The following is a 23,521-nucleotide window of genomic DNA, read 5'->3' as shown; positions in this document are numbered from 1 at the left end:
ACATGATGCTGAATGAAGTAAGCCAAAGAAAGACAGATCCTGTACAAATCTGCTTATATGAGTAATCAAAATCTTAGAACACATAATGATGGTTGCCAGGGTCTGGAGGAGGGGAAAATGGGCAGTTACTGAAGAACGGAAATAGTGTTTCAGTTCTACAAGATGAAGGGTTCTACGGATGGCTGGGGGTGGCCTGCACAACAGGACTGTATGTAATGCCACTGTAATGTACAAAAATGGTAAATTTCATGTGTGTTTTACCACACACACAAAACCCATCAACAAATTAATTTTTTTCTAATGCGTAATTGATTTAAGAGAAATTTCACCCATGCATTTGAGGTCTTCAAACCAAGGCAAAAGTCAGGCTCTCCTGTTCCCTATGAACAGACCTAATTCTGTGTCAGAGCTGACCATGCTTTATGGTCGCTAATACTCTCACCCTCCATGATGGAGACGGGTTCAGCAAGTCCTGGGAGAACTGCCCCAGGATTGTAGCTGGTGAGTAGGAAAGCAGAGGCAAACTCCCATTTTCTAGTGCCAAGTCCCACAAGGCCACTTAGAATCCTTAAAGAAAGAAGAGCTCAAAGGTAGGAATAACAAATATTTATTCAGAAATGGGTAAGTAACATATAGTCTCCTCCATCCCTTAATGTCTCTTCCTCTCCTTTTGAACAAGATACACACAAGGAATGTGGAGGGGTGGCAGGTGGAGAGGGACACGAGGACCGGCCCACCACCTTCTCGTCCATTTCCCATGACGACACCCTGTAGAGCAGGGGAGGCAAGTGAGCTCCACCCGGCCGTGTACCACACAGCTACCCAGGACAGGGTCCAGATGGCCACGACGCTGCAGCTGGACGCCATGAACTCTGACAGCCAGGGCAGCCTGGCACGGGACTGGGGCGTGGGGGGGAAGGGGAGGGGGTAATGCCACGCAGGCAGGATATTTACCATCCCTACTTGAAGCCGAGTCCAAGCAGTGATCCAACTGTCCCCAGGACCTGAGAAACCTGGTCCCACTGCCTCGCAGGCGCTCTCATGATCAGGAAGGGGAAAGTGGAGGAGGAATGTCTCCCAGCTGCTGAGAACGGAGTCTGCACCCGTTCAAAAGGGGCGAAGGGAACACGGGAAGAAAAGCAGCATTCTCTCTGGACCAGAGGGTGCGGCACCATCAGGTACTTTCCATGGACTTCCAAGGCCTGAGCAGCCTTAGAGCGGGAGGACCAAGTGCCGTTCAAAGCCTGGGTCCTCCTTCCCGCTTACAGACAGAACTCTGGAAACAGGAGTTTCCAGATTTTTCTTCACTGGGCTGTTCCCAAGCAGGCCACGGAGAGCTTTTAGTGTCTCAGGTCCCCTCTGCTTCCTAGGCGCGTGCCTTTCACGGCGCTTGCTCGCTACTGATTCTGCAGCTGCTGCCCAACTCGCTCCGGCTCTGCCGCCCATTGCCTCTGCAGTCCCCACAAAGCAGCAGGAGATGGAGGCGGCCCGTGGAGCCCCGCTGTCCTAGGGTTCAAGGCCTGCCCCCCTCCCCACACCTGGAAGGGCTGCTCTGGTTTCCCTACACCCTCCCGACCACCCAGCATTCCCCATGCCCTTCACAGCCAAGGCAGGGAAGGACGCCTCTGGTCATGGAAGGATGGGTCGGTCACAACACTGGGAACGGTGCCGCAGGTGGCAGCCGGATGTGTGCCTCTCTCAGCATCCCTACCGTCCTGTGGGGATCTGAGGCCAGAGGCGAGGCCAGGAACAAGCCAACATCTCCCATTCAAACAATCCCTCAGACCCTCAGTGTCAAAGAACAAGAGGCAGATCTTAAAAAAAAAAAAAAAAGGAAAAACCAACTAGCAGAGAGCGGACATTTGTATCCAAACCTGGTGTGACAAGAGCCGTGTCAGCTGAGAACTGGGAGGGCCGACGATGCCCTCTCCCCCTGGCCATGAGACCCCAGGAGAGCGGGGGCGAGGCACAAGGCAGGAGGCAAGGAGGGGGACCCTGAGCCACGGGAGGCAGCAGAGACAGCACAGCAAGGGCCGGGCACGCTCTCCCCGGCGGGGCGGCAGGCTCACCCGCCCCTGACACACGGCCCTCTCCAGACCAATTGGGGTGACAGAACAAGAGGGCTATGGCCTGATCCCCGCCCAGGCCACACACAACGACCAGGCAGGCGAGTGGCACAGCTCACAGCTCTCAAGCGGACCCGGCTGCCCTGTGGGGGGCAGGGGTTCCCGCTCTCCACTTTGAACGCTTAAAAAAGAGGCAGGGGAGGCAACTTGTCACCTCCTGGAGAAAAATGTGTCCTTCAGAGAGGCCCCGGCCCCGCACTGCACGGGGCCACCAGGAAGCCTTCCAGACAACTCAGGGTACCATTTTCAGATAAGTCAGTGCGGGGCTGAGACGAGGGAGAGAGACACCGGGCAACACGCGCCCACCTCGGAGAGGCGGCGGCGGGAGAGGAAACGGACTACGGCAAACGTTAACGTACAGGAGGGCGCAGGGGAGAAACAACACAGAGAGGTGGGTCCCGTCCCGTGAGGAAGCGCTCTACCCCCGCGACCCTTCCCACGCTCAGGGGCCTCCAGTCCGACGGCCCATTGGTCACAGGCTTTGCTTTAGGGAACAGCCGCCCTCCTCTGCCCCTGCTTCTGGCCCCCCCCCCGCCCCCACGCCCCCGCTCAAAGTTTGATTTTGAATTCTGTGGGCTGTGTCGTCACAGAGGCCCCCGAAGACTTGAAGAGCGCTTTGAGGATGGTGTCGGGGTCCACTTCGGCTGGAGGGTTAGAGGAGGTGGTAGAATTCACCCTGCGAGGCAGCTCGCTCTCCTTCTTCACCGAGGGGCTATCGCTCAGCCGTCTGCGGAGAGCAGAGTCAAAGTCCTTGTCAGTTTTCCCTCAGCCGGGGAGGGGACCCACCATTTACTAAGCCTGTTAGGAAAGCTAGGTGCTGAACACAATGCTTTCTGTACCCCCGATCTCATGACATTTTATAGCAAATCTATCATTTTTTAGTTTACAGATGACAAAACTGAAATGCAGCCCCTCGTGATCTGGGGTTTTAACCTCAGGAAATGCTGCACGCCCTCCAGAGACGGTGACACCCACACCAGCTTATTACGTATTTGAAGAAGTCTGGAAGTCAAGAAATCGGCTTCACTCTTATTAGCCTAACGGTTCCCAAACTGATTAGGTCATAAAACCCACATTTTCCAGAATACAACTTGTTCCTGGAGTGCAGCTTAAAACACTTGTCCAAGTCACACAATTCAGTATCTGAGGTTCAAATTCTGGTCTTTCTAAATTTCTAAGTCTGTCTGCATCACCAACCTTGGCAAGTCTGGTATCTTCCTGAGGTTTTGTCTTCTCGTCTATAAAAGGAGGTCCTGCCAATCTACATTTCACGCACGGCACGCTCCAGAAAAAGCATAAAACAAGGGCACCAGTGGGTACTGTCTCCATCCGCGTCCGGGGCGAGGAGGCGGCATTTTCCATTCACTTGGATGGAACTCACAGTGGAACAAAGACGCAACTGGCCTGCTCTCCCCTCTCTTCTCAGGCCTTTCTAAAAGCTGAGAACACCAGCCCCCGAGAGGCAGGCCCCTGCAGCAACCCTACGGTACGGTCACTCTTACATCCAGCACCCCGATGGCCCAGCTGCCATCAGCGCGGAGGACGCGGACGAGAGGAAAAGTGACTCCGCAGCAGGAAGAGACTCGCACTGAGTAAACCAGGAGAAAAGCTCCACCCGCGCCCAGCACCGCGGCCTGTGGGACTTACAGCAGGATGGGCTGGTCTGAGGTGATGACGTTCCCGTTCATGTGAAGGTTGCACTTCATGGGCTGCCCTGAAAAACCAGAAAAGAAACGGCTCTGCGGTGAGACTTCGGCTCTGGACAAAAGGACAAGGGCTCCACCTCCCTCACCGGGGCCCCGCGGCTGGAAGCTCTGGCTCCACGACGGGCGACGGGGAACCCCGGGTGTGAGGTCCACGAAACCGCAGCAAGGACGGCACCAAACAACAAAGTGGAAAGAGACCTCCCTCCTCCCCTCGAGCAGCAGAGGAGAGCTGCGGGACGGGACAGCCTGAACGCAGTGTGACTGTCTAAGCTCGTTCGTGAGATAGTGAAGGAAAAGGTTTATGCAATGAAACGAAGTGAAAAAAGAACTGGAAAGTGAACACGCAGGCTTCCACTTGGTCTGTAAGGACTGACCGCTCCAGGCTCCGCCGGCGCGGCTACTCTACACGCTACGGGAGAAGCGCAGCCATCCCAGCGCCACAAAGCGGGGAGAGGGAGCAGAGCCATACAGGGTAATGTTTCTAACCCCTCACTGGAATTAATTTAGTATTTATCTGAAATAGATTCTGGTAAGCTACAGCATATACTGTGAACTCTTGAGCAACCGTTAAGGAAGCAACTAAAAAGTATAGTGAAAAATGGGGCGTCTGGGTGGCTCAATCAGTTAAGTGTCTGCTTCTGGCTCAGGTCATGATGCCAGAGTCCTGGGATCGAGCCCCTCATCAGGCTCCCTGCTCAGTGGGGGGCCTGCGTCTCCCTCTGACCCTCCCCTGCCTCGTGCTCTGTCTCTCATACTCTCTCTCTCTTTCAAGTACATAAAATCTTAATATATATACACACACACATACATATATATGGTGAAAAAGTCTTTAAAGGACCTAAATGGTCACATTAGGAAGATTCACACAAGTGAGTAGAAAGGGGCAGGAGGGAGAGGGAGTAAGAATCATAAGCAGACTCCACACACAGCCTGGAGATGAACGAGCTTGATCCCAGGACCTGAGATCATGACCGGAGCCAAAACCGAAAGTTGGAGGCTTAACTGACTGAGCTACCCCGGTGCCCCGAGACAAAAAAGGTCATTTTGAAATGATCAAAGGGTCAATGCACCAGGAACGAAAGCGACGATAAACGTATCTACAACTAACATACACAAACATGTACACGCTAACATCAGACCCTCAGGTACACAAAGCAAGACAGAACTGGAAGAAGGAGACGGTCACAGCTGGTGACCCTTCACTTTCAGGAATGGCCAGAACCAGGAAGAAGACCAACAAGGAGAGAGAAGATTCCAGTAACATGACAAACTGACTAGACCTACCAGACATCTACCAGCAGCAAAATACATGCAGATTCTCCTTCAACACTCATGGGACAGAAAGAAATCCAGCAAAGTCACAAATACATGGAAATTAAAACAATTCTAAGTAACGAATGGGTCAAAGAAGAATCACCAGGGAATTCAGACCATACTTGGAGATGAATGAAAATGAGACACAGTACACAGAAATTTATGGGACGCAGCTAAGGCACTGCTTAGACGACAGCACACAGCAGTAAATGCACAGAGCAAGGAGAAGAGGGAGAGATAACCTACGGGATGGGAGAAAATACTGGCAAATCAGTTATCTGGTAGAAGTAGTCATATAGAAAGGATTTTTTTTTTAAGGTTTTATTTATTTATTTGAGAGAGAATGAGTGAGAGAGAGCATGAGAGAGGAGAAGGTCAGAGGGAGAAGCAGACTCCCTAAGGAGCTGGGAGCCCGATGCGGGACTCGATCCTGGAAGTCCGGGATCATGACCTGAGCCGAAGGCAGTTGCTCAACCAACTGAGCCACCCAGGCGCCCTTTTTTTTTTTTTTTTTAAAGAATTCATCTAAACTCAAAGAGTCCGAAAAGACATTTCTCCAAGAGATACAAATGGCGACTGCGCACAAGCAGAGACACCCAACGTCATTCACCAACAGGGAAATACAACCGCCGTGCCCCACCAGCGTCTGCCTCTCTAGCACCTGTCCCTGGTCCACAAGGGTACTTGGTAAACACAGAAAGAACTAGTCAGCGGACAACAGGGCCATGGCAGGCAGTTTCCCTCCACAGGCCGTCCTGAGATAAACAACGGGACTGTGGGCTCAGGAAAACCGGCAGCTTGCCCCTAGGAGCAGCGCCCACCCAGGAGTTAACCGTTGACTAGCAGTCATCAGACCAACATCTGCAAGAGGAGGCTAGGACTTTTGGCTTCCCCAGCAAGACCTCGTAAAAGAACCATCCATGGAGAAATGGTGTTTCTACGCTCACTAGACTGAAGTCCTAGGGTTGCGTGAAAACCCAGGGCCCTGTCTGTTCTTGGTGCCCAGGAAACCTTCTGTCCAGAGGGCGGAGCGTGCCCGGAGTCCTCCCAGCCATCCCAGAGGAAGGCTCGCTCCGAAGGCCTGCTGCCCGAGAGGGAGCAGTGCGCGGCAGGAAGGTGAGGGGCTGCTTCCTCCCCGACTTACCGTCCAAACACCTGTTGTTATACTTCTTGTATGCAGTAATGGCATCATCCTTCTTCACAAAGACCACCTCCGCTACCCCAGGATGGACCAGGCGAGCCCTTTTGAGGGCTCCACATACACAGAAAAGCTCCTGCAAACAACAGGAGGGTTAGGGTTGCAGAGAATCCGGGGCCGTCCTCCTGCCTGCCAGTCACACACTCCAGCGCTCTGGGGGAGACTGGCGGCCGCACTCCACCTGAATCCGCCCAGTGCCCAGGATTTCGGGAGGCACCCTCTCAAGTGGTGTCCCTGGGACAGCTGCAGGCCTCCCGACATGGGACCAGAGGAGAGGACGAGCCAAGCTGGCAGCCAGAAACAGGTCCAGGCTTATCAGCCCTAGGGTCCCTGCGTCCTTCAGGAAGGCACCCCGATTTCTTCCTGCTGTGGCACCTACATTCTCAACAGGGACAGGAGTTACAGAATTTCTCTGAGGGCCCCGTCATGAAAAGGAATGTGTAGGCTTATCAGAGGCCGTGGTAAACAGGTCACTATGGAACCTGCAAGTTATCTAACTTCTCTGACAATGAGTCTTCTTTTTTTTTTTTAATATTTTATTTGTTTATTTGACAGAGATCACAAGTAGGCAGAGAGGCAGGCAGAGAGAGAGGGGGAAACAGGCTCTCCACTGAGCAGAGAGCCCGATGTGGGGCTCGATCCCAGGACCCTGGGATCATGACCTGAGCCGAAGGCAGAGGCTTTAACCCACTGAGCCACCCAGGCGGCCCGACAATGAGTCTTCTGAAAAAAAGAAAAGGAATGGGCTCGCCCTCTACCGAGGGCTGCTGAAAGCTCAAATGCAGACACCTTTAAGGCAGTGCTCTGTAAGTGTGTGTCACTACCGCGGTCCTGTCCCCTGACGCCCCGCCTCCTCTCACAGGGGGTGTGTGGGGGGGGGGCAGAGATGGAAAACAACGTGGAGACAGACCGCTGAGGCCAGCCGGCACCCAGGCCACCGCTTCATCTGCGACTCCCTTCTCAATGCTGTCATGAGGACAGAAAAGCTTTCTGAAGGGGTCACTGGAATGATTTTTCACGATATAGTGGAAAATGTTAAATACCAAAACTAAGAGAGGGAAACCGAATACTAAGTTGTTCTCCAAACATCACCCGCGTGAGCAAAGAAGAGAGCGCGGCTGTTGCTGCCATTCACGCGGGGGTGGCGACCACCGCAGGCCGGCAGGTCCCACTACTCCGTATTTTCACAGATCCTGCCCACAAAGTACCTGCCACGTAATATATGCTCAACGAACAGCAGCTATCACTACTTTTATAACCAGGAAGAAGATCTGTTTCAACTCTCTATTAACTTTTCATTCGCTGGTGAGCCCGCTTACTTCTCAAAGCTATCGCACGGCACTCGTGTTTCATGTTCAAAACCCGTCAAACGTGGTGGCCATTACAGGCTGTTACAGCCCTTGAAACTCCGCCGCAGACAGCCCGGAGTCCAGGTGCTTCCTCCTGGGATCTGACAATTCAGAGTTCAAAGGGCAACTGGATTTTGGAATTAATAGTGGGTTTTTGGGGTGCCTAAATGAAAATAAGAAGGAAGAGAAGTCCTGGCTGCATCAGGCCCTCTCCTTGCCAGGTTTAGGTTCTACCCATGACTAAGGGCGGGACGGGACAGGACAGGACAGACCAGGGCAACCAACCAGGGGGGCCAACCACCACATAACCCCAATCTATCTCATACCTTTTACTCTGGAATCATCATGAAAACCCCTAGAGAAGGCACAAGTTCCAAAGACTCACAGGAAAATAACCAGAAGGCTGTGAACTACAGGATTAGAGGATCCCATTCAGGCCCCATCCAGCACCCTGTGCCGGCCCTGGTGCTGACGCTGTGAAGCGCAGAATTCCCACGGCCAGCCCGACTGCTCGCTTTTGAAAGACCTGCTTCCAAGGCTGGATCTGGAACTGGGGAGGGTTCCCACCACCCTAACTGATAAGAGTGACTCACCGAGTCTAATCTAAGCAAACAATGTGGTTTACGCTGAACACCTGCTTTCGTGCTGGGAGTCCAGAATGCTGGCGCGCAGGGGCAGAGCGAGCCTACACGACTAGCTCCGGGTAAAGACCCTGGGCACTGAGTCTGTACTGAGTTCCCTGGTTTCGCGCATCACAGTTCGTTGCTGGGGGAATAAAGTGTGTTCTGTGTGACTCCACTTGGGAGCAATCCAGAAATTTGCACCCGGATTCCCCTGGCCTCTGAACTGCGAGCCTTCCCCTTTGTGGAACTTGCTCTGTATCCCGGAATAAACCTTAGCCCTGACAGCATTCTCTGAGGAGTCCCGTGAGTCTCGGCGAATTAGCGAACTGGCGGTGGTCTCGGGGGCCCTGGACACAGACGCAGTTGGAGAGCTAGAGCCCCGGGGGACGCGGTACTCACCACAATGTCTTCCTCGGTGACTCGAGGGTGCAGATTGTTGACGGTCATCTTGGTGCCTTCCAAGGGGCTGAGGACAGGCTGCCAGACAAGACAGTGACCAGAATCAGACAACGGCTGTGCGCTCAGCAGCGGCACATCCACCGGGCAAGTGACCAGGAAGACCCAGAGGAGAGCCCCCCAGAGAGCCTGTCACGCCCCCACCATGACACTCAGGATGCGCTAGTCATGTGTCATGACCCGCCCAGCTCAGGTGACCCTTTCTCCTCAGAGCCTTTCTGACCAGCCCAGCACAGTCTGATGCTCTCTCCCCAGTGCTCCCAGCAGCTCTCCTCCGGGCAGGCCTCCGTTCTAGCACCAAGGCTGCCCCGTCTGCAGCTCCGTTTCCCCCAGCTGCCCGCAAGCACGCGGAGGGCAGGGCTCACTGAGGTTTGCTTTGCTCTTTTGTAAAATGGAGGTGGCGACGCCCACCTCAGGAGGTGCTGTGAGGGCTCGACGGTCCGCACGCCACGCGCCCCCCCAGCACAGGCCGCCTCCTGATGGGCGCGCTCGCTCCCTCTCCTCGCCTTCCCCTCACCTCGGTGGGCGGCAGCTCCTTCGGGGGCTCCTCCTTGTTCACGAGTGTCCGGGACATGCTGGTCAAGGCTTTTGTTCGAACAGAGGAGGGGAGGGCCGGAGCTGTGTACGCGTCATTCTGGACCACTTTGGTGAGAGGGAGGGCCTTGGACACGGAGAACTTGGAACTGCTCAGTCCGGCCTAAACAAACGGGCAGACAGGAATCTGAGAAGCTAGAGAAGAAGACAAGAGGGAAGCAATCCGGAGCTGACAGCCCTCACACCCTCAGGGGCTCCCAGCGCCCCAACCCCATCAGAGATCTGGAGCCAAGAAAGGTTGCCAGTGACTTCCCCCAGGGAAGGGGTGGGAAGGGAGAAACAGTCTGCCCACGTGCTTACAGAAGCCTCACTCCAGTGCAAGAAGCCCCTGGTGAGACACTTCCAGCAGGCCTGACCTGCAGCCACAGGCCTACCCAGACCATGGAGATTTTATGAAATTCTGCAATTTGGAGCTAATGAGAAGGCCAAAAGCTTAGAGTCAAGTTTGCTCCCAGATATGTTCCTATCAAAACTGGCCGACTCTCAGCTCTGGGCTGGCCTGGCAGAGGAACCCACTCTCCAGAAGGTCCAGACTCCCAACTGCTCGGTCCCTGTTTCTATACGCAGAGGCACCATGCGCAGCCCCGGCCCGATCGGCTCCCAGACCGTGAGGGACACGCTGGCAGTCAGTCGTGCAGACCAGCAGATACCGTTTCCTCCCTCCCCTGCTCCCCCTAACTGGGGATGTGGTCCCTTGAAAACATAAACTAGGAAACTGACCACTCTCTGGGCAGTGGACCTTAGCAGTTCAACCAGTGCAAAGGCCCAGCCCTACGATTCAGCTTCACACAGCACTCTAAGAACTTCAGCGGCAACCACGAAACCGGTCCACACACTCAATGCAGCGGCAAAAATGGAGTCTTCCAGGGGCGCCTGGGTGGCTCAGTGGTTTAAGCCGCTGCCTTCGGCTCAGGTCATGATCTCAGGGTCCTGGGATCGAGTCCCGCATCGGGCTCTCTGCTCGGCAGGGAGCCTGCTTCCCTCTCACTCTCTCTGCCTGCCTCTCTGCCTACTTGTGATCTCTCTCTGTCATAAATAAAAAAATAAAATCTTTAAAAAAAAAAATGGAGTCTTCCAGGGGCGCCTGGGTGGCTCAGTGGGTTAAGCTGCTGCCTTCAGCTCAGGTCATGATCTCAGGGTCCTGGGATTGAGTCCTGCATCGGGCTCTCTGCTCAGCAGGGGCCTGCTTCCCTCTCTCTCTCTCTGCCTGCCTCTCTGTCTACTTGTGATCTCGGTCAAATAAATAAATAAAATCTTAAAAAAAAAAAAAAATGGAGTTTTCGGGTCTCTGAAGGCCAAAGGCCAAGCTTGGCTCAGGTGCCCCCAGGCTGCCATCCCTGACATGGGCTATACCCACGGCTGGCCACCCTAATGGTCCCAGATACTGCTCTCGTTCCTTCTCTACGTGGGATCCGCCCAGCAGCCTAGTCTAGCAAGCGGGCCCGCGTGCAGGCTGCACCTGGTGGAGTGCACAGGCCAAGTACAGCTTATTCCTGCTATAACACACCAATGCGGGACCCTGCTGTCAAGAATGCGGCTGAACAGGCGCCGGGGTGGCTCGTGGTAAGCCTCTGCCTTCAGCTCGGGTCATGATCTCAGGGTCCTGGGATTGAGTCCTGCATGGGACTCTCTGCTCAGCAGGGAGCCTGCTTCCCCCACCCCTGTCTGTCTCTCTGCCTACTTGTGATCTCTCTCTGTCAAATAAATAAATAAAATCCTAAAAAAAAAAAAAAGAATTCAGCTAAGGGACGCCTGGGTGGCCCAGATGGTTAAGCATCTGCCTTCAGCTCAGGCCATGACCCCAGCGTCCTGGGATAGAGCCCCGTGTCGGCTCCCTGCTCGGTGCAGAGCCTGCTTCTCCCTCTGCCATTCCCTCCACTTATGCTCTGTGGCTCTGTCAAACAAATAAAATTGTAGAACAAACAAACAAAAAAAAAACGTGGCCAGAGGTGCTGACCACAGAGGGAAGAGGAACACGCAGAACGTCTTGCCACAAAGGAAAACACGATGCCGTCCTCAGGGTCTCCCATTTCCCCTGCAGGGACACAGCAAGCGGAAGCGGCAGCTCTGCACCCCACCAGCCGTGGGGCCTCCAAAACAGCGCTGGACACCCTGCTCTCTGCATCTCTAAACCAGGGACCGTATCAGCAGTTCTGAAAACCGTAAGACCCGCAGGAAGAAACACTTCTGAATTGAAAGGCTACACTCTCCACCACCACTCCCGTCCGCTGATCATACACCCGGAGAGTGCAGGAAAAACGTAGATGCCTTACCACGTGGTGGAGCAAGCTGCCGGAGGCTGCAAATTTCATCTGTTTACTAGGAATGGGAGCTACGGAGTCATCGTCTTCCTCCAAATCATATAAATTCTGAGAAGAAAGAAAGAAAAGCTAATGGGGCCTGCAGGTCCTGAAAGGACATTTGGAGCACGAACAGGAATGGACGTGGAGCCGGCTGCAGGGAGAAGCAGACACAGAAGACTGGCCCGGGCGTCCAATCCTCCCAGGCCCGCTCCCCGCCCACATGGGCCCAGCACAGTGCTGCAACCTCCAGGTACGTGAGAATTACGTTTCCACAGCAGGCAACACCTAGAACCACCCGGAACAGTGTTTATTATCTTAGTTTAGAAAGTCCATCCTTGGCAGTCTGGCCGACAGCTAGAAAGCCAAACCCGAAAGAGCTTTAGCCACAAAGATGCTCACAGAACGATTTCTAGCGGTGAGAATGAGACAAAGACGGCTTAAGTAAACCGGAATACCAACTCAATGGATGATGCAATTATTAAAAATGTTCAGAGTTAATGTGAATCACAGACGTGCTTGCGTTGTAAAGTGAAAACAGGACACAAAACTGGGTAATAATGCAACAGCAAACACACAACTACAGCTAGGCAGTAAGAGGAGAGCAATGACACCTACAAATAAAAAACCAAAGAAACAGGAAGGAGCCAGGGCAGAATTTCAACAGCTGTTGGCTGCGGAGAGCGGAGCACCAGAGTCTTTCTTCCTGCGTCATCTTCCTCTACTTTGCAAATGTTCTACATTAAATACATACTAATGTTTTTGCACGTGCTACTTTAACAACGAAAAAAAGAAGCCTTTCAATTTGCCTCTCTGCCCCTTATATGCCCCCCCCGCCACTATAAGAAGTTTAAAAACAACTGCAACAACCACTCATGAACTGTAGGGACTCCTGGGTGCTGCGGTTTCGGCTCAGGTTGTGATCTCAGGATCACCAGCTCCGTGCCTGGCAGGGACTCTGCTTGGGTTCTCTCCCTCCCTCTCCTGCTGCCCCTCCCTGTCCCTTGCACACATTCTCTCTAATAAATAAATCTTTGAAAAAAATAAAAATAAGAGTAAGTAAAACTCAAACTGCCAAAAGCCAAATGTAATCCCTCCAGCTCTTCACACTGGGAACCTCGGGCCAGGCCACAGCGAACCCACCCAGCGGAGCTCCTCAGAAAGCACCCACGCACGCACTACGGGCACACGCTCACGGCCACGCACACACGCTCTCGCTCTCCCACCTGTTTGGCCGGGTGGTTATTGACAACATTGATCCTCATTCCAGCAGGATGGGCGTGGAGCGGTGCCGTGGCCTTCTGCTGGGGAACCTAGAAACACACAGAGACCGTGATTCATCCCCGGAGGGCCACACAAGATCTCCATGAGAAAGGAATCACCGCACTTGGAATGCGGTGCCACTCAGCTGTGGCCTGGGGGAACCTCCAGCGAGCCGCTTGCTCCAGGAACCTGGCTCAGTGAATGTTCGCAGCTGCTGCTGTTCGTGTCCCCGAAGTCACTGTGGACGTTAAATACTGTTTCCATTCCGTCCGCAGCTGTGCAAGCAGCCAGCGCGCGGGGCGAGGGGCTGGGTCTGACTAGGCTCCTTCCGTGGTGCCCCCCCCCCCCCCCCGACGGCTGTGTCAACTCTGGGCACAAAGACCCGCATCCCGAGAGGGAGAGCCGTTTATGAAACTGTGGAACGGTCCCAGAGTCGTGGCGAGAGAGAAATTCGGTCCTGTGTGTGAAGCGCCTGCCACACAGCACACGCCCCACGAGCGGCTCGTCCTTTCCCCCGCCTTGCCTGCATCACCAGCTCAGTGTATAACGTCAGTGACTTCATCGGGAGCCCCTTTTCTTCCCCATAAAACGAGATTAAATCCTTGCCTCCCTCATACATGTTTGTTACTATACAAACACCTAGGAGAACTGTCATTCGGCCCCAGTACTCGGCCCCCGCCCCCTGCCTGGACCCACAGTTGTTCCCCGCTCCCCAGGAACGTATGGCCAGAGCCACACCCACCTGGATGGTTTTGGTGAGCTTCAGGGCGGGGGTCACCGTCCCGATGGGTGGGCTCAGGAAGGTGGCCGGGGAACTGCGCTTCAAGCTGATCTTCTCGCGGGCATCAGCCACCTGGCGGGGCTTTGGGGGCGCCGTGCTCTGCTGCTTGCGCGAGTTTAGCATCTCTCTGGCATCCTGCACTTTCCCTTTGATCCGGAACCGAGCGTCTTTCTGCAGAAGCTTTTCCCGGGCATCCTTGACTCCCAGCTTGAGCCTGGCGTCCGAGAGGCCAATCTTCTGCCGGGCGTCAAACCTCTGCTGGAAGGTGGCGGCGCGGGCCGGCGGGCTGAGGAGGCTCTGCTGGACCCCCACACGCGATCGGACACCTCCGACTCCCGGCCTGGCACGCAGACTGCAAGCAACAGAGGGGTATGAAGCGGACCTGGAAGCAGGGCTGTCGTCATCCCGGGAGCAGGGGCAGCTCCTGGAGAACCCAGGCATCTGCTCGCTGTCTCAGGAAACAGTTAAACCTGCACTGAAACTTCTTTCCTGGCTTATGGCCTTTGACTTTGCCTTGCAAAGGAAACTAGGAAGAAAGGCCTGGTGGTTTCTATCACTTAGGTAAGACGGTTTTGCTCTCCAGACCAAGTGTTCTGAGACACCATTAGGGACAATAACCTACAAATCATGCTAGTCAAAAAAAAAAAGAAAGAAAAAAGAAAAAGAAAAAAAAAGCACATCCCCCAAATATCCTAACCCCATACCCCTGAAGAGCAACGTCAGTTTCCAAAGCTATTCCCCAGCCGTGCTCTCAGTCAGCGCCCTGTGAGGTGGGACGAACAAGCTTGGAGAAAAAATGATTAATGAAGGGTTCCCGGCCTCCCCCCGCAGCCCAGGCCTCCGGGGCCAGCAGACGCCCCCGGCCCTGGGGTTGGGAGCAGAAGCCAGCCCACGGACAGACTGAAGACACAAGGACTTGGTAGAAAAGGAAAACCAGTCACTGTCTCAATCGTTTCCAAACACCAAACGTATAGGTGTTTCCCCCACATCAACTGTTCTCGAACTCTCTGGACACCAACCGGGTGTCCTACCATTCAATTCTGACACTACCTCCCCAGAGTCCGCGCACAGCCCACAGGGTATCCCATGGGGCTCCCCGCACTTCAGACGCCAGTTCCAAGTCCTGGGCTTTCCACACTTTTGACAGGCTAGCTAAAATCAAGGAGACACACACCCCCTCAAGTTCCAGAATTTGCTAGAATGGCTCACAGAACACAGCCCAGTTTATTTACTATTATCAATTTATTATAATATAGTATCAATTTATTATAAAGGCTACAATTCACAGTCAAAAGGAAGAGAGGCGTAAGGTACAGGGGGAGGGGGGAGGATGTTGAGTTTCCACATCCTTTCTGGGTGCACTACCCTCCCAGCACATAGCTGTGCTCACCAACCCAGAAGCTCCCCCCAGTTCCATGGTGCGGGGTTTTCATGTAGGCAAGGTTGACTGAATCACTGGCCATTGATGACTGACTCAATTTCCAGCCCCTCTCCCCTCCCTGGTGGTTGGAGGGTGGGGTAGGGCTCCAAGTTCCAACTAATGATGCCAAGGTCTTTCTGGCAACCAGTCCCCATCCTGAGGCTAGCCCCGGGGCCCATCAGGCGTAACCTCATTAGAACAAAAGATGCTCCCACTATGCAGGAACTCGGGAAACTCCCACAAGTTGTCGGAACAGCGTGCCAGGAATCAGGGCTAAAACCACCTTTGTATTTAGCACAGTACCAACAAGAATGTCAAATTCAGAAACTGTTAAGACTGGAAATGAACTAAACTCCATTAAAAAGGGGTGCCTGGGTGGCTCAGTGGGTTAAAGCCTCTGCCTTCGACTCAGGCCATGATCTCAGAGTCCTGGGATCAAGACCCACATCGTGCTCTCTGCTCGGCAGGGAGCCTGCTTCCTCCTCTCTCTCTGCTTGCCTCTCTGCCTACTTGCGATCTCTGTCAAATAAATAAAGTCTTAAAAAAAAAAAAACCTCCATTAAATAGGCCCCATTTGCTGTGGGGCTCCTCTGCTGGTCCTTTAGTGGCTTGCGAGGAAAGCAAAGACCATTCCAGGTAAACCCTTAGAGCCCTTTCCTGGGGTCCGCAGGCTGCTCCCTCCCCCCACCTGCCCACCTGCCCACCCCAGCTCGCACAGCGGGGGGGGGGGGGGGGGGGGGGGGCGCGGGCGGGCCTGGGGCACTCCTGCTCCCAAGGCAACACCTCCTCTTAGGGAAACTCTCCCTGATCCTTCGAGGACAAGTCTCCTTTGTGCCTATAACTACATCTGCTTGTTTTCTCCTCCCCACTGGACTGGGAAGGGGGGAGAACGGGCACAGTGCTTTGTAAGTGGTGCTGAGCGCTGGCTGGGCATTAGAAACTCCCGTGGAACGGCTTAAAAACACGGTTGTCCACACCCCACCTGCAGCTGGATCTCAAGTCTGGGCTGAGGCGTGGGCATGTGCATTTTGACTCCACAGGTGATCGTGGATGACAGAAGTGCTCAGAATCTCTGACCTGGTGTCAGAAGGCAAAACTCGACTGAACAAACAAGTTCCTATACAGTTTCCCACATCTGTCCACCCCACCCCCCGGGCCTCCTGCACACCGGGCAGCTCAGAGGATGCTCTGAGCACCTCACTGTCCCCCCCGACTGGAGGGACACTGTCCTCCAGCTCCTGTGCCAACCACAGGAGCACACCCAAAGTACCGGAAAGGCAATATGGACCTTCACCTTGTTATCCTTTGACCAGTGGAAACACCTGCTGCCTCCAGTACGCCAGATCGCCTAAGGCAGTGGTGCACGTTCCATTTCTCTTTGAGAAATGGAACATTACTTTAGGATTTAAATACTTTCCGGGGTCAACACAAGAACTGGATGGAAGAGAAAGGGAAAGGGTCATTTACAGAATTGGTCAGATTAGGTTTAAGGTGGGGCTGGGGGCCACCCTACTTGCTGGTCCCTGTCCTGTTTTCTCCTGCAAAGGAGTGGGTTAAAAAGAAAGGCCAAAAGGAATGGGGCGTTTAGGGCGCTCACTAAGCACAAAGAGGGAGGGAAATCGGTGCGTGTGCAGACAGCACCCACCCGCCCCTGGAGCGGCCCACCCGCCCCTGGAGCGGCCCAGCCGCGGTTTGATGGTCTGCAAGGCCTTGACAATCGTGGGGCTACGCTTCGTAGCGTCGCTGAAACCTACAGCTACTTGAGGGGCCGCTGGAATTTGTGGAGGGCACACGAACTTCCTAATAAAATAAAATAAAAAATTAAACCCACAGGTTTTTTTAAATGCTTTCAGCTCCCTACAACCGTTGATGATGCCCATCGAAGAAATGCAACAGGCTCTCAGTTCACACCAGGAGCTACCACCGAAGGCCTACTCATAAAATGGGGAAAAGGATTTTAATCAACATTTACTGTCCAGATCCCGACAAAATCAGGGTTAGCGGAAAGTACTCCAGATAAAACTGTTCACTTCCCACTCTGAAGCCAGAGGCCTTGGGCTGGGAAATGAAGTCCCCAAAAAGAGCATGGCGGGAGCACACCTGCTCCAGGAGAGGAAGGACGAAGTCTGCGGGAACACGGCACGCAACCAGACGCGGCCGGCTGTGAGAGGGCATATGGGAAGAGCCGAGCGCGCCACAGATCGCGCCAACGATGCCCCGCTCCAGGCCACAGCGTGTGGTCTCCAGGCTCTCACAGCCCTGGTGGGCGCCCCGCCCTGCACCCCCTGCCCTCAAGAGCGTTCCCCACCTTCTCCCTTGGCACTTCCACAGTCCATGACCTCCCTGGGCGGTTGAACCGGGGACACAACTGCCTCGGAGGCTCTTACTGTGCGGAATCCAAGGATGTGTCTCCGAGGCCACATCTCCTGCAGGACGAGGAGCCTGGGGTGGGGGGGAGGACACCCTGCATCTCCTCGCCCGGGGCAACCCCGCACCAGGCAGATGAAAAAAAGGCTCAAAGAGCTTTCCGGTCCTGAGCACCTGCTTCGTGTAGGGATGCTACAGCCCCCTGTCCCTGCCCCGCCATCCCCCTTGCATCCTCGCAGCTGTGAGAATGAGGCTGTTACACACATTCGACAGACGAAAGGTCCAACCGGACTTGCCCGCATCCAGTTAGAGCACCAATAAATGCTGTACGGGGCAAAAGTGACGACCAGAACTTAAAAGAGTTAAAGAAGGAGTGTGCTGTCCCCAGGCTAAGAACAGCTTGGGACTCCTGGGCCACGGGACAAGCTCTAGGGACCAGAGGGGGAGCGCACACACACCCAGGATGGCCCAGCATGCCCATTCAGGACCCAGAACGTGGCCCAGATGCCTTGTGCTGGTCTTTTTTCTCTATCTGAGCGGCACAAGAGGGCCATCTGGGGTAAGGGAGGGGACGTGGCTGGGGCCGCAGGAGCGTGAGGAAGCTACTTCCCGGCAATCTGAGCCATTCAGTTCACGGGTTCCACCAACCCTTTCAGCTCCTTTCATGAACAGCTTCAGGGGCTCCAGTGTTCGGGCTTTTAATCATCACTGCTCCTCCTCTTGCATGAAAAGACGCCTATTCTTCCCAGCAGGCAGCAGCGCTGGGTACAAGGCAGGCATTAGTCATCAGGAATGTTTCAAATAAACACTCCCGCTAGGAGTGGGTCTCCAAAACACAGGGTTCGTGGTGTCCCCTCCTGCTCCAAGAACTGCTGAGGGCTCCCTAACAAAGCCCAGCCCCTCAGCGGAGCCTCTGGTCTGGCCCCAGCTTCTGCCTGCAGCCTCACCCCCCAATGCACAGGCTATCTGATGTTCCCGAAGCACATTCTGCCTCGGGGCCTCAGTCAATGTCGGGGAGAGGGGTGGGGGAGGTTTGGAGCGAGGCTCTGCACTGCCCCACCTGGCCACACGGACACAATGCATCCCCGCCAGGCTTCCAGGAGCCCCACTAGGGGTTCCTGGGGTTCTGGGAAGAGCGCTGTGGGTGAGAGGGCCAGGGCCCCCACCAGAACCTAGCCAGAATCTAGTCTCCTCCAGACTCCACCCAGAGCTGGCTCTTGACAGGTGTCTACTCCAGAGGATTCAGGGCCTTGAGGGGGGGACCCCGGATTATTATTATAAAGTGGATTTTAATCCATGGGGTCTCTGGGTTAGTTCCGTGTGCTGAGGTCACCTTTACAAGGAGAAAACAGTTTAATTCTATTACGGAGAGTTGATCCTGGATTAGGTGCTTCACAGACACAGAGAAACAAGACACCACCCCCTTAGCCTCCAAGAGAGACCTGGTGCAGGTGTTTTGTTTTAAATCCTATTTCTATTTCTTCCCCTCCAAGTTACATAACAACTAATTTTCCTTCTTTTTATTTTAGGTCGACATTTCCTTTATCTTATTTCAACAAGGAAACAAGCAATGAGTACCAGGACCAGAGCTCTGGCCTGAACTGAAAAGCGGACCAACCCCCTTCCACACGGCTCCGTGGACTCTCCGAGGACTCCCCAGGCAGGGCGGCGGGGCCAGAGGTGCTCAACCCCACCACAGTCAACGTCCAACCTTCCCATCAAGGCTGCCTGCCGCCTCAGATGAGCCTCTCTAACTAGGAGGTGCCGGTGGACGGACAGACAGCAATCTCCTGAGAGCTCAACAGATCAAACCAGACTGGGCGACTCTGCAAACCTGACCAACAATACACTTGCAGCTTCAGGAAAAAAATCCGACAAGAACAGGCCCGCAGGGCGCCTCGGTGGCTCAGTTGGTTAAGCAACTGCCTTCCGCTCAGGTCACGATCCTGGAGTCCCAGGACCGAGTCCCACATCGGGCTCCCAGCTCCATGGAGAGTCTGCTTCTCCCTCTGACCTTCTCCCTTCTCATGCTCTCTCTCTCTCTCTCAAATAAATGAACAAATAAAAATCTTAAAACAAAACAAAACAACAGGCCCTCACCGCAGCTGGTACCCTGTGCTGTCCTGGGGAGACTCATCCATGGATCTTGGGCAGCAACTAAGTCACCAGAGCCGTCCTGTGCCCTGGGAAGGACAGCACCTCAGCTGCTGAGTGATGTATCACTCAAAACTCTCCGCTGCTCTATCTTCACATTAATCACAGAAATCTTTCGACGATTAACTGGCGCCCCAGGTAATCATAATGACAACGACCCTTTCTTGACTTACAAGGTGTGATGAACACAGAATGGCTGCCTAGAGAACAAGCAATTCCGTGACCGGCGGGGAAACACGTTATTCACACTGCCACAGGTTCTTCTGCTATTTTCCCGAACAGGAATAAAGTTTCTGGAGATCATCACTGGTTCTACTTAAATGACCAAGCACAACGTTCTTCCTGGGACCTCCACGTAATGCCATTCCACAGCTCCCAGGAAAGGCAAAGTTCTTCCAGGAAGCATGTAAGATGGAACAGGCTTACTGTAGGAAAGGAAAGCTGTTCACTGAAATCAGCTTAGACCTTTCAGTTGTTTGTTTTGTTTTGTTTTTTAAGATTATTTATTTATGGGGTGCCTGGGTGGCTCAGTGGGTTAAAGCCTCTGCCTCTGCTCAGGTCATGATCCCAGAGTCCTGGAATCGAGCCGTGCATCGGGCCCTCTGCTCAGTGGGGAGCCTGCTTCCTCCTTTCTCTCTCTCTCTTCCTGCCTCTCTGCCTACTTGAGATTTCTCTCTGTCAAATAAATAAAATCTTAAAAAAAAAAGTTATTCATTTGACAAAGAGAGACAGAGACAGCAAGAGAAGGAATGCAAGCAGGCGGGAGTGGGGGGAGGAGAAGCAGGCTTCCTGCTGAGCAGGGAGCCCAATGCTGGTCTTGATCCCAAGGACTCTGGATCATGACCTGAGCCGGAGGCAGACGCTTCACAACTGAGCCACCCAGGCGCCCCAGCCTTTCAGTTCTTGACAGGGATGCCCTGGATCTAGTTTTCACTGGCTGTGCAAGTAAAATAAAAACGAAGTTTCCACCAGGTTTAATCCAAACACAGCGCGCAGGCCAAACTAGCACGCAGAGTCTCTGCACATTCCTCCAATCCGGTCTCCAGGTAACAGCGAGGCAATATTCTCACAGACAATTCGAACGTCACTTACTTACAATCCTGCAATGATGATGATGAGAGCTAACAACTATTGGACACTTAGAACCATCAGATACTTCTGAAATTCTTCAGATGTATTAACTCACTTAGTCCTAACAATCACCTACCAAAATAAACATTATCTACATTTTATAAATGAGAGAGCTAGGGAATAGTTAAATAACTTGGATAAGATCATGTGGAGGAGCGCCTGGGAGGCTCAGTGGGTTAAGCATTTGCCTTTCGCTCAGGTCATGATCTCAGGGTCCTGGGATCAAGCCCTGCGCATTGGGCTCCCAGTTTAGCATGGCGTCTGCCTGTCGCCCTCTGACCCTCCCCGCTCTTGTGTGTCTCTCAAATAAATCTCACTGTCTCTCAAATAAATCTTAAAAAAAAAAAAAAATCATGTGGAAAGCGAGAGAAGGGAATCAAAACTTCATAGTTTCACTCTAGGGCTCCAATGCGTACCTACTGGTCCCCATCAGGGGAGGGGCTTCAGCTTCTACCCCTTTAAAGATCCACATAACTGCCATAATTTCCTTAACACTTACTACCTGGTACAAACTTTAAAATATATATTTTTGGGGCGCCTGGGTGGCTCAGTTGGTTAAGCAGCTGCCTTTGGCTCAGTCATGACCCCAGGGTCCTGGGATGGAGCCCCGCATTGAGAGGTCGCATTGAGAGGTGGGGGAGGGGAGGTCCCTGCTCAGTGGGGAGCCTGCTTCTCCCTCTCCCTGCCCCTCTGCCTACCTGTGCTCTGTCAAATAAATAAAATCTTTTAAAAAGATTAAAAATAAATAAGTAAATAAATAAACTACACATTTTTATATTCTCATACTTCATCTCAACTACCTGCCAAGAACCACTACTACAAATGAGGAAATGGCCCAGCTCAGAAGGCATATTGCCAGGGAGGCACAGAACCCAACAACTGCCATCAGGGCACCACACCTGCCTGGTTGCAGAGTCCCCATTCAGCCCACGATCCCCACCCAATGCCCAGCATCAGACTCTGGACACACGGGAGCCAAGAAACTACAGACCCAACAGACAGTACAGACCGCCAGCAGTTAGGAACGGAGGGGAGTGACTACAGAAAGAGCACGTCCTGGGAAGCTGTTCATTCAGCCACCGAGCAGCAAACCTATGAAACCCAGACAGACTCGGAAGTGGCCAGAAGACGCAGCCCCAACTGCACACCAGTTCTCAGAGGGAAGACCTAGGAAAGAACTACTCACGGAGACTGGCTGAGCAAATTAATGCTTCCCGTGTGCCTGCTAGGAACCAGAAACCAGGTGAAGTGGGGGCTGGAGAAGTCGCAGCAGCGGGCAAGTGCAGTGGATATGTGGGGTTGGGGGCTGGGGGGGGATACATTTCGGTTAGCTACAGGAAGTATCAATTTTCTAGCCGCCCCCCCCCCCCCCCGCACTGGGGAGGTATTAGTCAACATCTGCTAAGTGAATGAGGTCTGAGAAAACACTAACATCTCAACAGCCCGCTTACAAAGACACCTGAACTAGTGCAACCTGCGCTGGAGAACTACTGGCCGCCTGCCCACTTCTGCACACACGTGAACCAGAGCTCATAAAGGCTGCAAATGACAAATAATATTTAAAGGTCCAGAGGAAATCTGGGGCACATCACCGCAAATCATCTCCGCACGCAGATCCGGAAGAGTCTTCTGCGACCACTGGGAGCTACAACCATCAATAACCTCTAACCTCCACTCCCCGCGGTTTTGTTTTGGTTTGGTTTGGTTCTACCCCAGCCGGAGGCCAACTCAGCCAGCTCCTAAAGGGCACTCAGCCCCGACTCTCAGCACTTGGTGGCCTCGGGCAAGTCACTCATTCTGCTTCTCCCGGCCTCAAGCTCTCCGTCTGCAAAATGGGGGAAATACCAGTATCTGGCCGGTACGGTTACGAAAAGAGCAGATGGAACAGGAGCTACGTGAAAGCGCTTGGAGAACTCGAAACGCCGCGCAACGGAGGCGAGGGCTGAGAGGCGGCGGCGGGGCGGGGAAGCGCACGCAGGAGCTGAAGTTAAGGTCCGGGTCTCAGTTTCGGCGGTAACAGAGTCTGAGCAAGTCACTTCCCCGCTAAACTTCACTCGTCCTAACTGTAAGGCCGGCGGAGATCCGGGAGCTGCGGGACCCGAGCGCCCCAGTCTTCGCAGGGGAGAGGGCTGCGCTGGGGAGACCTTCCGGACCCCTCCCCCCAGGGGGCAGCCCCTCCCCCCGCCCGGGCCGCTCCCACGAATGGGGAGCCCGGGTCTCGCCGCCGCCGCCGCCGCCGCCGCCGCCAGCGGCCTCGCCGTTCTCCCCCGAGCGACGGCGCTTCCAACCAGTGTGGACTGCCGAGCGGCCGGGCCCGCGGCGGCGGCCGGGCAGGGCCAATGAGGAGCGCGGCTGCGGCAGGGGGCGGGCGCAGACGGCGCTCCGCGTCGCTCCCGGGCCGCTCCCTCCCCGCCCCGAGCCCCGCTAGGCTACTGGCCCTGAGCACCGGAGGGAGAAAAGGCCACTCACCGCCCCTTCGTCGCAGCCCCGCGCTTCCGGATGAGCTCGTCCAGGGAGATGTCCGCCATCTTGCACCGCCGAGCTACCCGCGAGCTGCTTAGACTCCCTCGGCCCTCGAGCCCGCCCCTTCGGCCGCTACGGAGCAACTAGCTGCTTCCGGCGTGCGGCCGAGGAACTCTCGCGACAGCTCACACCGGGCAAAACCCGGAAGGGGCGGGGAACTTCCGTGAGCCTTTGCGACGCCAGCTGATTATCTGCATACCGTAGTCGGAGTACCTA

General features: G+C 54.3%; 1 protein-coding gene across 1 annotated transcript; it reads right to left on the bottom strand.

Moving 5' to 3' along the window:
• Window positions 1-600: 600 nt before the first annotated feature.
• POLDIP3 (DNA polymerase delta interacting protein 3) lies at window positions 601-23,408 on the bottom strand. Its single transcript, XM_046012062.1, has 9 exons — window positions 23,252-23,408; window positions 13,672-14,062; window positions 12,893-12,979; window positions 11,640-11,735; window positions 9,290-9,469; window positions 8,716-8,793; window positions 6,291-6,420; window positions 3,774-3,840; window positions 601-2,853 (listed from the first exon to the last, which is right to left on the bottom strand). Exons 1-9 carry the CDS (start codon window positions 23,308-23,310, stop codon window positions 2,676-2,678), a joined length of 1,266 nt encoding a protein of 421 aa, XP_045868018.1. The 5' UTR covers window positions 23,311-23,408; the 3' UTR covers window positions 601-2,675.
• Window positions 23,409-23,521: the final 113 nt, after the last annotated feature.

The sequence above is a fragment of the Meles meles genome, chromosome 7 (genome assembly GCF_922984935.1).
Source record: "Meles meles chromosome 7, mMelMel3.1 paternal haplotype, whole genome shotgun sequence".
NCBI classification, from domain to species: Eukaryota; Metazoa; Chordata; class Mammalia; order Carnivora; family Mustelidae; genus Meles; species Meles meles.
Note: the sequence above shows the minus strand (reverse complement) of the source record. Positions and strands in the feature narration are given on the sequence as shown.

Excerpts from the sequence above, each read along its gene's own strand:
- POLDIP3 (XM_046012062.1), bottom strand. The coding sequence starts at position 23,310 with ATGGCGGACATCTCCCTGGACGAGCTCATCCGGAAGCGCGGGGCTGCG. Across the intron at positions 11,736-12,892 it reads ATAACCACCCGGCCAAACAG|AATTTATATGATTTGGAGGA; the intron begins GTGGGAGAGCGA and ends CTTTCTTCTCAG. Across the intron at positions 6,421-8,715 it reads TCACCGAGGAAGACATTGTG|GAGCTTTTCTGTGTATGTGG; the intron begins GTGAGTACCGCG and ends TGTTGTTTGCAG.